At 40.2% G+C, this 14,731-nt stretch overlaps 1 protein-coding gene across 4 annotated transcripts in view; it reads right to left on the bottom strand.

Moving 5' to 3' along the window:
* Nucleotides 1-13,263, bottom strand: part of ERBB4 (erb-b2 receptor tyrosine kinase 4) — a 942,163-nt gene extending 928,900 nt beyond the window's left edge. For all 4 annotated transcript variants that reach the window (XM_004674330.2, XM_004674332.2, XM_004674329.2 and 1 more), the window contains exon 1: nucleotides 12,893-13,263. In XM_004674330.2, the coding sequence (XP_004674387.1) occupies nucleotides 12,893-12,974 (82 nt within the window). In that variant the 5' untranslated portion in view covers nucleotides 12,975-13,263. The remainder of the gene's footprint in view (nucleotides 1-12,892) is intronic.
* Between the last annotated feature and the right edge of the window lie 1,468 nt (nucleotides 13,264-14,731).

Below are 14,731 nucleotides of genomic sequence, written 5' to 3'. Positions count from 1 at the left end.
TCACCAGAGACAGAATGGGGGGAGGGGGCAGAATAGGCAGACTGATGAAGTACACTGCTGAGGGGAGCAGCGGGCGACACAGGAAAGGTCTGCCACGCCATGTGGGTTACCTGCCTGGCTGGGAACTGAACTCATGTTGAGGCAGCTACGACCAGCTACCAGCATCATAGTCCAGTGCGTTAACCCATTGTGCCACCATGGGACTTTCATTTGCTCATTTTACTTTATAGCCACTTCTTAAAAAATACAGTGAACCCCCTTTTGTGGACTTATATAGCAGATAAATGACTAGTTCCAGAATACAAGGCTAATGACACCCCAGATTCAAATCACAAAATTACCACAAAATAATGGGACTTCTTACTCTCTTACAAAGAGCCAAAGTCCTTGAATACCAAAAGTCCACTGTACAAGACCTTGAAGGAAAGATATTTTGGATGTTTTGACATATTTTATTGTCTACAGATGTGAAACAACAGAAATGCTTTTAGTTTTCCTTTTTCTCATTAATAAAAGTACCTTCTCTGTTCATCCTGCCAGTGAGAAATATGAAACTTAGAAAAATTTATTTTTATATAGCCTATAAATATTGAGTGAAAGATGTTAAACTACAGGAGCCAAACTTCATCCTTACCTTTCAAAGAATGACTGAGTTAGTTTGTAGGAATAAAATAGCATGTATCAGATCTAAATTTACTAAACAAAATTAGCTGCACGCCACTCTGTTCATCTTATCTCTCTCTCTGGCTCATGGTGTGCTAATTCTGGCCACAAGCAATATAGTAAGTACAGAAAAAATAATGAATGTCCCTTTCACCAACAGTTGCATAAAATGTTTTGTCTATTTCAATTTATCTCAAAGCTTTTTATACTTTCATATTTCATCCTGTACTTAAAAGAAAGAAAAAATTAAAAGAAAAAGGCCACTAAAGAATTATAACTGAATACCAATCACTTCAGTTTCCATTAATTCCAAGTACACTTTTAGATGTTTCGATATGTCACCAGGGATAATAGGCTGCTAAATTTGAAGATAAAAGTAATAGGAAATATTATTAACTGTTTAGTTGATTTTTTATGTAATAAAAGGATGACTGGAAATAGTAATCTTTTTATTATTTAAATGTGTTAATATAATAATTAAAATATCAACAAATACCTAGGCTATTTAAGTATTGATTTTAATTTAGACACATTGTTTCATTCACATCTAATAATAACATCTTAAAATGGTCACATTTAACTTGTCCAGAGGGTGAAGATAAAAGACAGATTTTTATCTATGCTAAATAACAAATGATCAAAAATTCAAAGGGCTGTATTTAAAGGGATGAGATCTTTGTAAAACAGCATTTACATATCCAAGCTAGCTAGTGAGTATCTTTAAATCACACCCACACATTTTAAACTACAGATTTAAGACAATTTTATTTGATTCATTTTAAAAAATGCCGAAAATAGTTATACACCTAGATAAAGTATATTCATATTTTAAATATCCTGAAAGTTATTTCTATGAAATACATTAATCCAAAGGTATAATGATGAATGCTTTACAGTGTGATTTTATTTCACATGACAATGTTTCTTCTCAAAGCAAGGATTTCTCCTATGTTAACAGTAAGCTTTAACTACATGCACTATGAAAAAATTATATTATATTTAATATATTGTATATATTGTCGCTAAAAAAGGCTTTTTTTAGAAAAAGGACAGTATTACTCTTAAAATGTACACTTGTCAGAAACACCACAAAATTTTTTTAAAGGCCATCAGTTTCCCTCTCTTGTATCAATGCCTTCCAAACTTTCTATTTTTGTGTTGCTCTTACAGTAGCTCTCCAAAATAATAATAGCAGGTCGCCAAACCTTAGCTATTCTATTGCTCTAAAATTTTCTCAAGAAGGCAAGTTTAAGATGATGGTTTCTCAATATGCATAGTATAAAAATTGAGCTCTGGAAAACTCAACAGAAGATAGAAATTGGTAATCTAAGAACTCATTTAATCATACATTTATTGCACAAATTTCTTCATCTGGCTACAAGAAAAGAAAAGAAAAGAAAAAAGAGCTGTTGCTCTGAATGAAGAGACCGGGTGTGCTAAGCATCCCTTTCTGATAGAGCAGAAGGGAGGAGCCGTGCCTTTGAGAGGTACACTAGCTTCTGTTGCTGGGAGAAGGCATGAGAGAAGTTTAGAAACAGAAGGAAGAGCCAGCTGGCTCTCAGGACACGTAATGGACCACACTAGTATGCCAGCCAGCCTTCCCTGGAATATGCACACTTACTCGTATCGCAATGGCCTCACTACGAAGTAGGAACAATGATCCCTGACGCGGACTTTGTTTCATAGATTCTTAGGAAAGTTATTGAAATAGAAGTGCTTCTATCCCCATGCCCAATTCGACTATTAACAAATCACTTTGCTGTCTGGTAGATGATTTAAAAGTTACATGAACTCTTCCAGGACATTATAAATAAAAGTACAAATAGGGCACTTTAAAAGGCAATGACCTACAAAGGCTAACAGATTCTTACAATGTGGCAACCTGAGAGGAAAGGTCTGGAAGAACATTTTCCCTGGAAGAATCTGAATCTGTAAATACTATACTCGTTTCACCAATTTTCAGAATGCAGAGTGAATCACCTGAAAGAACAGCTAAGAGAATCCCAGTCAACTCTCAGTTCAGTTATGCTACAAGTACTTCCTTTATAGGATCCTTTTAAAATGGTAGTCATATGTCTGGTTGTCTATTTTAAGATACTGAGAAATCTTAGTTATAACAAAGTTGTAGTATCACATATATCTAGGAATAGAAAATGCCACATTCTGTCTGGAATCCTTTTTCATGAAATATTTATTAGCATTTCTCTGGAGGAAAGTATTTCTCCCAAGCATTTGGAAGAGTATTTAATAACATATTTTTACCTTGTATTTTATAGGCTTTATTGTTACATATCCTTGAAAAGAAAGAGGAAAGTTGACATTTTGAACTTCTATATGCCCTTCTCAGTTTCTAACATGGTTCTGAAATACACTAATGAGTCAGTACATGCTTAGTACTTAAACTGATTAAAATTTTTAAATAGAAGATTAGAAATAGCCATGTAATGACCACAAAAAGTGACCTACACAGCAGTTACAGATTTAAGAAGGCAACTATAAACACACACACATATATACACATGTGGGTGCATATACATAGAGGTAAACATGTGTACATATATATTTAAATGAAAAATAAAATCAATAGAAATACTTTGCACAAAATTATGAGAAGACTAAAAATGGGAATAGCAACAAATGATACACTTTTGGAACCATTCCACTGGCAGAAATGGAGAGAAGCTCAAGAAAGCAACTAAAGAAATTCCCAGAGTAAACATGCCTAGTATCTATTATTAAGAATTCTATAATTATGTTTTCAGAACAGCTTACTGTGTGCGCTATATACTTTAATTACATATAATAATCATCCATGAATGAGTTTAAAATTGTTTTAGCAAATGCATATTATTATTTCATTAAAAATTATTTTTAAAAAGCTCACTATGTATGCAGCACTGCATTAGTCTCTACAGGGGATAAAACTACTCATTTTTAAAAAGTTAAAACTATAGTATGGTTTAAGATGAAAGGCTGTAACTGGTAAATAAGAATTACAGGCAGGGTGACCCGTGTTGGAAGAGGTCATACAAAGTATGATGAACTACAGAAATGAAAAGACTCAGCAGGTTGGACAGACAGAGAAGCCAAGTAAGGCATGAAGACCAGGGAAAGGAGCAAATACAAAGACTACAGGCAAGAAATAGTCATGGACTATTCACTGGGTCAGCCTGGCCCTTAAAATACGTCTTAAACTCTTAAGGCTGGATTAAAAAGGAAACTGAAGACTATTTTTAGTAGTCTTTGAACTTTATAATGAGAACCCATAAATGCTTCTGAGTAGAAATAGGATAATAAGCATGTTATATTAGAAACGGTCATCTGGCAGTAATATGAAGGAAATCTTGGTGGTTCTCTTGTTCAAGGAAGACATTGAACAAGGACACTAATAAAGAGGACTTTGGTATCCCTGCTCTGAGTTTTCTAAGTACCAGACAAGATCAAGAAAAATCTTAGAGAATAAATTTTAATAAGCCATGTAAATAGGGCCTCCTTAATGGTGCAAGGGATTAAGATCCAGAGTATGAAACTGTCCACAGTCAACTGCAGCATGAGTTCAACACAGGGCCAGGGAGGTGACTCACACAGTGCAACAGACCCCCCGTGTCTTGCCTGCTGCTCCCCTTAGCAGTGTATTTCAGTGGAGCTGCCTATTCTGCTCCCCACTCTGTCTCTGGTGAATCCTCTTACTTCTACCCCTGCATCTCTGGCCTACATCCCAGCTCTTGTACGCATAAATAAATACATCTTTTAAAAATAAATAAATAACTTGTTTAACTGTTCTAGTGCCAGACAAAATCATCAGATAAAAGGAAATCCTAAAAATTAAAGTATGTATTTAAATAAATATACCATTTTTTTTAATTTGGTGTTCATGTGTAGGTCCCCATAGAAAAACTTAAATTTTCTACATCTTCAAGAAATAATAACAAAGATTTGAGTAAAATGAGAGTTTGCTTAAACAAAATAGTCACTGTCATCCATGATCTTAGTTAACTCCATTCTAGGGATGGGGATCCACCCTGAAATACAAGATCACACAACTCATTGTTCAAATTAAAACCATACCAACATAGTGACAGAAACTGGAGAATCCACTGCCTTTTTCTCCAGTCTTAACCAAAAAAAAAAAAAAAAAAAAAAAAACCACAGGTGCAGTTTTGGAAAGCATATTTACATGCCCCATTTTTATCCTAAAAGCTTAAAACTGTGACATCCTCTTTACTAGATGTATATGGGAATAAACATCAGTAAAATTCAGGAAAGTAGTAAAAATATAGTAGGTGAAACTGACTGTTTACAAATCTGACCTTTTGCGAAAATAAATGGTGCTCACTGCACCGTTCATTTTCTTCTCTTTAATACCACTACACTATGCTTCAAGTGTATGTATATAAACATATATAAATATATGCATTACACATGCACAGCCTGTATTCAGAAATTGAGTCTTATGTATTTTTGAGTGCTTATATATACATTGGTAACTGTACAATAATGCAAAAAACATGATAACATGATTAACATGATCAAGGGGAGGTTTAATTCTCAAGAGGAGGTTTAACAGTGTTGCACAGGGAGTTTCCTGGTGTCTAAGTTAATGCTTTAAGGGAGACTAAATAGGTAGAGTAGTGGGGTCCATTTTCATTTCAAATTCCTAACAAGAAGGGACTCTTCCATGACAAAACACACTGCAAACCTCCCTTCTGTCATGGCCTATGAGAATGCTCATCATATCCAAGAAAGCTCTAGAGCTTGAAGGAATTTCGTGACAAACAGAAAGATAAGTTTGTCAGAAACACTGCAAATACAGGCCCAGGAAAAGCATTTTGCAGAAACCAACTAAAGGAAGGAAAATGGACCTACCTGGTAGATACAGTGTAATACACACACACACACACACATATATATATATACATACATAAACTATATATATAGTGTGTGTGTGTATTGCTATGTAATATCTTGGTGGCCCTTAAAGTTTACATATGTACTTGTTTGAAGAATACAACTGTGATTTGAGTAGGCACTTAAAGAGAGGGCCCATCAAACACTGGGGAAAAGATAAAGACCCCTGGATCCAAAAATGGGCCCCTATCAATCTGAAGGGTTCCTATGGATTATGTTGGTTACAGGCTCCCCATGAACTAACTGATGAAGGATCCACTGCTTATTCTTTGTAGAACATTTAAATATGCATATTGCCTTATAGAGAATGGAGAAATACCACTCTCCACTTGGCTTTCTCTTCTATTGGCCATCTAAATAAAGTTCCATATAAAATACTCTTGAAGGGTCTATGATATACAGATACCAGTATGGATTATCCAACTTTAGGGGTCAAAATCCTGTAATCAGATTAGGCATTACAAGGTAAACAGACCTCATAAAAGTATGCCTTAACAAAACGTTTACTTCTTTAATTTTAATGTGCTGAAATGTATAAATGCAATTAACAATCACTTCCCTAAAATAAAAATGATGATGATCCCATAGTCTTACCTTTGATAAGAACATCTCAGTATGATATTTAGGGTCCAATCCATTTGTTTTCATTTCAGTTTTATAATTCTCTTTAAAAATAACAAAAAAATCTAGTTTTTCCTAGGTGTCTGCAATTTTTCAAGTATTTCTCCATATGCTAAAGAAATTGACACTAGCGCCAAGAGATGCCACTTCATTGTTTAACTTCGTTGTGCTCCCAGTTTGCTAACTTCAAAAAGGACTGGATCTGGTCAGTAGTTTCTAAATAATGCTAGATTTGGGTAAAACCCAGACAGAAGATGAGAGAGGAAGTGGAAGGAAAGTGGGGGAGGGCCAAAGGCTGGGACACAAAGCTGGCTTCTGGCTGAAGTTTCCTTCCAGCTTTGTTAATGAAGCAACCCTTGGTCCTTCCTGGTGGTGCAATGGGTTAAAGCCCAGCACTGCAAGCTGGCAGCAGCTGCTGCAGTTGGTGTTCAATCCTTGGCCCAGAAGGTGACCCACAGGACCCAGCACACCTCTCCAGCCTCACCCGCTGCTCCCCTCAGCAGTGTATATCGATCTGCCTGCTCTAACTTAAAAAAGGACTGGATCTGGTCAGTCTCTGGTGAAGCCTCCTACTGCCCCTGCACCTCTGCCCTGTACCCCAGTTCTGCATGCATGCATAAATAAATCTTTTAAAATAAAATAAGAGTAGTCCTTTTTGACCTTTTCACCTGTTTTAGATACCAGAGCTACAGATACAAATTCCTTTTGAAAAAGATCCACTTATGAAAATAATTGAAAATGAATGGATTTCTTTTCCCAAAAATTCTACATATGCTTTTTCTGTTTGGCTGTGTCATTTAGAAAATTCAAGATTTTAATTATTTAGGTATCCTTTCAGCTGCACTGACAGCAATGAGGAAATTGAGACACAAAGGCAAGAAGTCGAAGCCAAGATCACACAGAAATGATTGCAAGTCTAAAATCCAATCCCACTAACTTTTATTCTGGTGCTCTAATCTGAATCTTTACCCAGCAGCTAGGTAGTCCCTGTGCTACCTACAGCAGCTTGGACATGAATCATTTCATTAAATTCTATGCGATGGCTGCCTCCTGGAATTGTGCAAAGCAACGGGACTGCAGAGTAACATTTATTTAAAATGAAAATAACTATAAAACAATTATTACATGAAAAAAAAACACTTTGGAATTTAAAAATACCCACATATTTCACTTCTACATAATAAAAGTGAGACAGTTCTCCTCCCTCTTGAAAAAGTAGTGCAAATAGAGCTAGTTTTAATGTCAACTAAGAAAACAAGAAGGTGACTTTACACCTTTGATTAAAACACTGGAAAATAGTTTAATTTAATAAATATATCAGAACTATCAATAACCCAGAAAAACAGAGAAACCTACAATGAAGTCTAAAGTAGAACAATTCTGAAAAGTAACATTTTGAGGGAAAGGCCCTCAATATAAATGCTTTAGAGTTGATAACCTAATTCACTTAGAGAACAGCTCCTCTGCTAGAGATGTTCAGCTAAAAATGTAAATTATGTTTATTAAAATATATGAGCATTAACATAACTAACCTGTGACTGGTATATATCACAATATCATTGAAGAGCTACACAATGGAGAAATAGAGTGTAATACCTATGTTTTTTCCCCAGGAATACAAGTCAAGTTACAAAGTAACTTAATACCTAGAGCTGCTCTAGGTATTAAGAAGAAACTGCAGGAACTAGCCTACAACATATAAAAATCCTGATTTAACCCACGTAAATATGTTTGGTGTAAAGTTAATCACAAAATAGTCAAAATCCTCTCAAATTATGCAGAAAAGCTAATTTTTAAGAAGTAATTTAGATCTTTTAATTTTTAAAAAAGTTAAATAAAATTAGATTAATTTTCATTTTAAAATTTAAACATCAGTCAACTGTTACACTGGAAATCATGAAAAGCAAGCTTTTACTTCAACTGTCCAATATTTATAATAATTCAGTAAAGGAACATTAGATAAAAGATGCAATTTGGTTCCATATGGTCAAATGAACATAGTAGAACATTTCTAAAATCATATAACCTGGGGAAAAGTTTATAATATGATTAAATCCTACCTTGCATAATACAGTCAGTAGATCATTGCAAAACATAACAGTGGAATATGCTTGACAATTAATTTTTGTAGAACAGCTGTAGGCTTGAATATGTATAAGCTAATTTCAATGTAGATATTAAAATCTCTTATAAAACAGTATCTCTCAGAAAGATGCTATCAGAGTAAGTGCTAACAAGTTTGCAGGTAACAGAACATCTTTTTTGATGATTTGCTTACAAATAACTCACAGATATCTGACAATAACATAATATTGTAAAACGAAGCAAAATTTATTGCTATTTTTAATATAAGTTAAATTTCCTTAATGAAATAATAATAATGAAATAATAATAATGAAATTTCCTTAATGTAATGAAATAAAATTTAAAATGAAAATCCTTAAGCAGTACAATATTTAAGGCAACCCAATTCAATTTATTGTCTAAAATGTGCATTTGATATAGCCATTAATCTCAAGATGGCTCTAGTAACAGGCTTCAGACAATTTGGAAAGAGAACTATTCCTTGCATCTCTAGAATTTTTTGCATAACAGTAGTCTACCTTCTCCTTTTGATCAAGAGAAGAAACAGAGGGAAAGAAAAAGGGAAAAGGGGACTTCTCTGTGGAAAAAGATCTGGCCTTGGAGTCAGGGCTTTTGAGATGTGCTAGTGATTTTGGATCGATGCCTTTTTATTTTCTTGCAGGAATAAATCTGAGCAATGGAATGACTTGCGATTGTCCAGCCAACCAGCCATATCAGATTTATCAGAAAGAAAGAATGAAACTGGTTCAGAGGACTCCTGCAGTGGCTGAGTGGCAGGTTTCTGGGAAAGACGTTCAAAAAAAGAATACAGTTAGTGGTGGAGGGGAAGATATATATTCACATGTGTAAACTCAATAAATAATAAGATGTAAAGAAAAAAAATCTATAGTAATGGAAAGGGTGAATGCATGAGACAGATGATAAATAGTACTTCTATTTAAGAACCAAAGGGATAAAAGCTCATGAATACTAAATATTTGAATCCACTTTAAGGAGAAATATGATTTTTCCTTCAAATGAATGCAAACTCTAAAAATCAGCCAATACAAACTTACTGTGTTCAGGGTAAAGTGAAAAATACGTAAATCTTCCATGAAGTGCATGCCCTTTAAATATTCTAATGTAATTTCATAATTAAGATCTATTTCGAGTGACTAAATGAAAAATATATAGGAGTAAGTGCTTGGGTTTTCTTAAAAAATTGACTTTCTATTCATGCATGATTAAAATAAATAAAAGCATTAGTGTAAGAGAAAAATATAAGACAAGGAACCATGATCCAGCCATAGTCATTCAACCTTATCATGAGTCCATATTACAGTATTTTTAAATGATTTCTAGTAATAGATATAAATTTATTTAGAAATATCTTGAAAAAATAACACCTTCTTCTAAAAAGGCCCCTTTTACACACATATGAATTTCAAGATTGAAAAGCAAACATTTATATTACACACGTGTTTAAAAAAGGACTTTTAAAATATATATTTAACATCTTTCCCCTAAGTTTTATTAACCTTTTGCTTCTTGAATGTAAAAAAAAAAAACCCTAAATTTTCAGAGATATATAGGGAAATATATAGGGGAAGTGTATATTCTTTTACAGAATGAAAAGCAGGACTAAGTTATTGGCATATAAGACATAAGTGAACTTATTCATCACCTATCTATCAGGTATGTAAGAATATTACTTCAATACTAGTATATATATTCTAAATAGGATATAAAATACATGAATTTTATATATTTTTCAGTCATATCAGGAAGATAACTTTTGTATTATTCCTTTGGTGGTAGAGGTTTTTAATTGTCATATAAAGGATCTCTGGCTATAATATTTCTAGACAAAATAAATCACTGACAATGAGACAAAATCCTTCAGAATTACTACAAAATTGTCTTTTCTAACGCTGTTTTTTTTTCTCAAGCAAAAGAAGAAAAAAATTAAAACAGGTCCTCCTCTGTTACAATTATTTTAAGAAATATCATAGATCAGCACAGCAGAATCTCCCGCCCCCCTATATTTTTATTCTGTTCACATAGAGCAGTAAATAAGGTGCATTCCTTCTGCTTCTTAAGAAATTAGCATTTCAAAAATATGCCACTTTCCCCTGAACTCCAAGCGTGTCTAATAATGCGAGAAGCAGATTGTCTTCCCTCGTTTCCTTAATTTGTTTCATCTAAAAGCAATTCACTCAACATCTTGTCGCCCTCTGGCAGCTTAGTTTACTTATCCGCACTTAATTTCTCATTTGGACCAAAACAAACTCCTCCAAACTGCTACTGACTGCTAACCGCGAGACAGGAGACACGCAATATGTATTTACTTGGGAACGTACAGCCCACACATACAAAGCCACAAACACAGAGCGACTGTCTCACACCCCAAAGAGTAACGTGGCTTTATAAAAGCACTCCGTTAAGCCCAGCTGAACTTTCCCTGCCAGGTGCGGCAGAGTGGGGGTGGGGAAGGACGAAAAAAGAAGTCCCTGGGGGCATTTACAGTTTCCAGTGGATCACCTTCGCCAGCCAGTTGCAATTATACCAAGGATGCACCCGAGAGCTTTTCTTTGTGCGGCCCTTTCATCTAGGTTACTTTGTGTTTGGAACAAGTGAGGCTCGCCTTTGTGCCCCCAGAATTTCAAGTACAGAGTCACACACCGAACAACAATGGCACGCTAATCCCGGCGCTCTAAATGGGCTCACTTGTGGGTCTGACAGTTCGCCCGGGGAAGCGAGAGCAGACCAGCGAGGGCGCGAGTTGCTGTCGCCTGAGACGAGGCAGAGGACAGCTGCAGAACTAATTTGGATTACATTCCTTGCAGAAATTCTGAAAAGGGCTTTTCGGCAGAGCTCAACCCGGAGTCTCAGTTAATACCAAATCGCTACGGACTCAGAGCCGGGTCCCCCAGCGGCCGAGGCTGAACCGGACACCCCCACTAGGTCGCCTCGTAGAAATTCCTCTCAGCTAAACCTGCATGTCAGTCGTATCTGCTTTTGAATGGGTCAATGTGCATAATCAACCCATTGAGGAGAAATATGAAGGGATGCAGAGTAGGGAGGAAGATAAAAAGGGATGTATCTAAGAGGCCGCTAGGAATCTCAAGTCCCCGTTGGTGTAATTCCGGAGGTGGCGGAGCGCGGGACCTGGTATGCATGAAGAATTTCGGAGTAATTGGGAGGGTGCAAACGGCCAGTACAAACAGCGCGCATTGTGCCATTCGAAGGTCATTTTGAAAGGCTCAATGATTGGAACTTGTTATTTACTAGGCTGGGCGGGGGAGGCGGCGGCGGCGGCGGCGGCGGCGGGGGCGGAGCGGGCAAACTACTGCGCGCTGTTTTCTCGGTGAGGTCAGAAGGACACCCTCGGGGGCCGAAAGCTCTCCCTCTCGCCACTCCCGGGGGCTTTATCTCCTCTAGCTGCCTCCCACGCTCCCGCGATCAGCCCCGGATGGTTCCGGAAATCTCCCGGCTTTACGGCAAGGCCCCCCCAGGCCACGTCAGACACCGGCCCTCCACAGTCCTTTCGCGTCCCATTTCCATCCCCGGGAAACTCCAGTGGCAGAAACTTTGAGCTCCCGAGCGCTGCAGGTGCCGAGTGGCGCCCGCCCGCCGCGGCGCGCCAGCCCCCCACGCTCGCTCTCGGGGGTCCGGCAGCCTTGGGCGGGTCCAAGCACCTGGAGCTCCAGCTCTCCCGCACGCAGTGGCCGCGCACCCGGCTCTTCGCTCCGCCGCGCCCGCCCCGAGTTAAAGCACTTGGTGCGACGGGTTGACTAGGCGGCCGCGCTGGGCAGTAAACAGAGAAGTTGGAAGGACTCTGGCCAATAGCAAGTTGAACTGCAGGAAGAACTCTTCCCGGAGCCAGCACAGCCACCGCGGGAAGGCTGGGCTCTCGGCTCAAGTGTGTCAAGCCTTTTTTCTTGCTTGCTTGCTTTTTTTTTTTTTTTTTTTTTTTAAGAGGTCCGGCTGGCCAGCAAGCTCCCCACAAATCGATCGGGCCAGGACTCCGGGACACTGGCTCCCGTGGCCTAAGTTTTGGGCCCCCGGACCGAGATGCGCCCGCCCTCCGCGCCCCAGCCACCCAGGCTGGGCTCAAGTCAGGACTGACCCCGCCAGCTCCAGCGACTGGGGGCGCAGTGGCCGCCAGCAGCACAGACAGGTGCCAAATCCGGCTCTGCGCGCTCCGCTCCTCACTGCCCTCCCGCGCCTAAGCGGCCCAGCTGGCACCGCCAGGGGAGCCCCTTACTCCCGCGGTGGGCGCTTCCCCCCGGGAGCATCGACGGGGAGACAAACGTCTCTGCCGACTCGGGATTTGGGTTTCCCACGCCTGCACCACCGGCTCAACCCGAGGGGTCCCGCTTAGGCTCACAGAAAACGCGCTGGAAAGAAACAGGAGAGTGAAGGAGAGGAAAAGGCACCGGGGCGCAGAGTGAGCTCTCACAATAAACAGCACACAAAGGGTAAGTTGGGGGGCACAGAAAAGAAAGACAAGAGCGTCCAGGGAAACAGCCCTGGTGGAGTGGTCGCCCCGCTCGGGCACCACGTTGGGCCGGGGGCGAGGGAGCCCCCCAGACACCGGTTCAACAGCTGGAGCGCCCGAAAACCAGAGACCCACCTGACTGAGAAGCGCCGGGCTGGACGGTCCCCGCTGCCACGAGAAGACTCACCCAAAACCACAGTCCTGTCGCCAGCTTCATTTTTTGCAAGTCTCAGGTCCCGTGCTGTCAATTACATGTCCAAATGGCATATCCCCTCGGGGGGCACGCGGAGGAGATCCCTCTGCCCGGCGTGCGTGGGGCGCGAAGGGGTCCGGAGCGCCGCGCTCAGTGCAGCGACTCCCGGCGCCAGCGAACGAGTGGGCGCCCGGGGTCCAGGGCCCGGGGCCGAAGGACCCGGAGAGGGTGCGAGCGAGTGCGCGGATGGAGGGTGCTCGCGCGTGTGCGCCCGCAGCTTCGGGCCGAACTGTGCAGCTATTTCCCGGGTGAGCTTTCCTCTTCTCGCTCCCTCACTTTCTCTCTCACTGGTTGGTCAACAATAAAAAGGAAGGGGGAAAAAGGGTTTCCAAAAAAAAGTTGATTGCAAAGAGGCGGTAGGTTTCCGGCGTCAACCCCCAGCCGGGCTATGTTCGGCTCCCTTTCCAGTTTCCTTGCACCTCCAGTCCAATTTGGGAGGGGAGAAAAGGAGCTCTTTGCTTTTCTCCCGATTCTGTCCTTTTTCCTGTCAGCTTTCCTTACACTTGTCCGGCGGCTGCGGTAATTAAAGCTCCGAGCGTCATTTCCATCGCTCCGCGATCTCCAGCTGCAGCCCCACAGAGAAATTAATAAGACTCCGGGAGAAAAAAAAAAAAAAATAGGGGGGGGGAATAAAACAACCCTCCACGCAACCAGGCTGGCTCTGCTCTGCCGCGCAAACCCCGCCCCGCTCTGACCCAACTAGCCACGCCTTTTCTCCCGCCCCCCCCCCCCAAAGAGAAATCTTATTGGCTCAGCCACTCCCCAAAATCGTGTGCCTTAGGAGTTGGGAAAACACCTGTCTGAGAGCGGGAGCTGGGGGTGGAGGCGGAGGAAGCTGGATTTTAAAGGCTCACCCGAGGCCATAGACTGAAACAGAGGCCCGGGACAGCTGGCCCGCAGAGTACACAGGCTACCAGAGGGAGTGCTTACAGAAAAGGGTTGTTTTTTTTTTAACCAGAGAGTCACCCTGGATGCTCATCCACCGGCTAGAATTTCTTAGAAGCTAACGCTGTTTCCACAAGACCTTAGGCCTCCTCTACCTCCTCATCCTCCACACACTTAAGTAGTTTAGATTAACTACACGTGAGTCAGTCCGCATCTCTTCCCCAACTAGGCAGCCTCTCCCACCATCCCCAACCTCCCAAATTGAAACTCCAGAGTCAGACTAAAACTTAAAACTCCCTAAAGTGGAGCTACAGCCTTTGACTTCTGGACTTTATGGTTCTTTTTATTTTTGCCTTGGATTCTAGCACAATTTGTTCTAGAGTTGAAGCTCATTAAACAGATTCTAGTCCAATATTACTGATTTGGCTCTAAAGACTAGAAATTGTCCCCACAGCTGCTCTCTGAAAGAACTAAAGAAGGGCATGTCAGCAAATAGCCACCGTCAAATGATCAGGCTTCATTTACAGTGAACCCAGTTTTAGGCCCCTTTCCTGTTCCCATGTTGTAAGTGCATGTTCCTAGATATTTTCTTGATCTAAAATATCCTGGGATTGGGTCATATCAGTGTACATTTCCCTTGCTTTTCACAGCTCTGAAATTATCCTCTGGACAGAGGCCAGAACCTCCTGTTGGCAGTAGATTATTGGTGTGTGATTTACACAAGCATTCTATGTATGCATTATTTTCCTTTCTTGATTTTGATAGAAGCAGCAAATATATAAATAAAAAGTCTCAGGGGAGCTTAAACATCAAGCACCCTGCCTCTTCACTCATCA

The sequence above is a fragment of the Condylura cristata genome, unplaced genomic scaffold (genome assembly GCF_000260355.1).
Source record: "Condylura cristata isolate star-nosed mole 26May11 unplaced genomic scaffold, ConCri1.0 scaffold00002, whole genome shotgun sequence".
Taxonomy (NCBI): domain Eukaryota; kingdom Metazoa; phylum Chordata; class Mammalia; order Eulipotyphla; family Talpidae; genus Condylura; species Condylura cristata.
The sequence above is the reverse complement of the archived record's forward strand: the minus strand, read 5'-3'. Positions and strand labels throughout refer to the sequence as shown.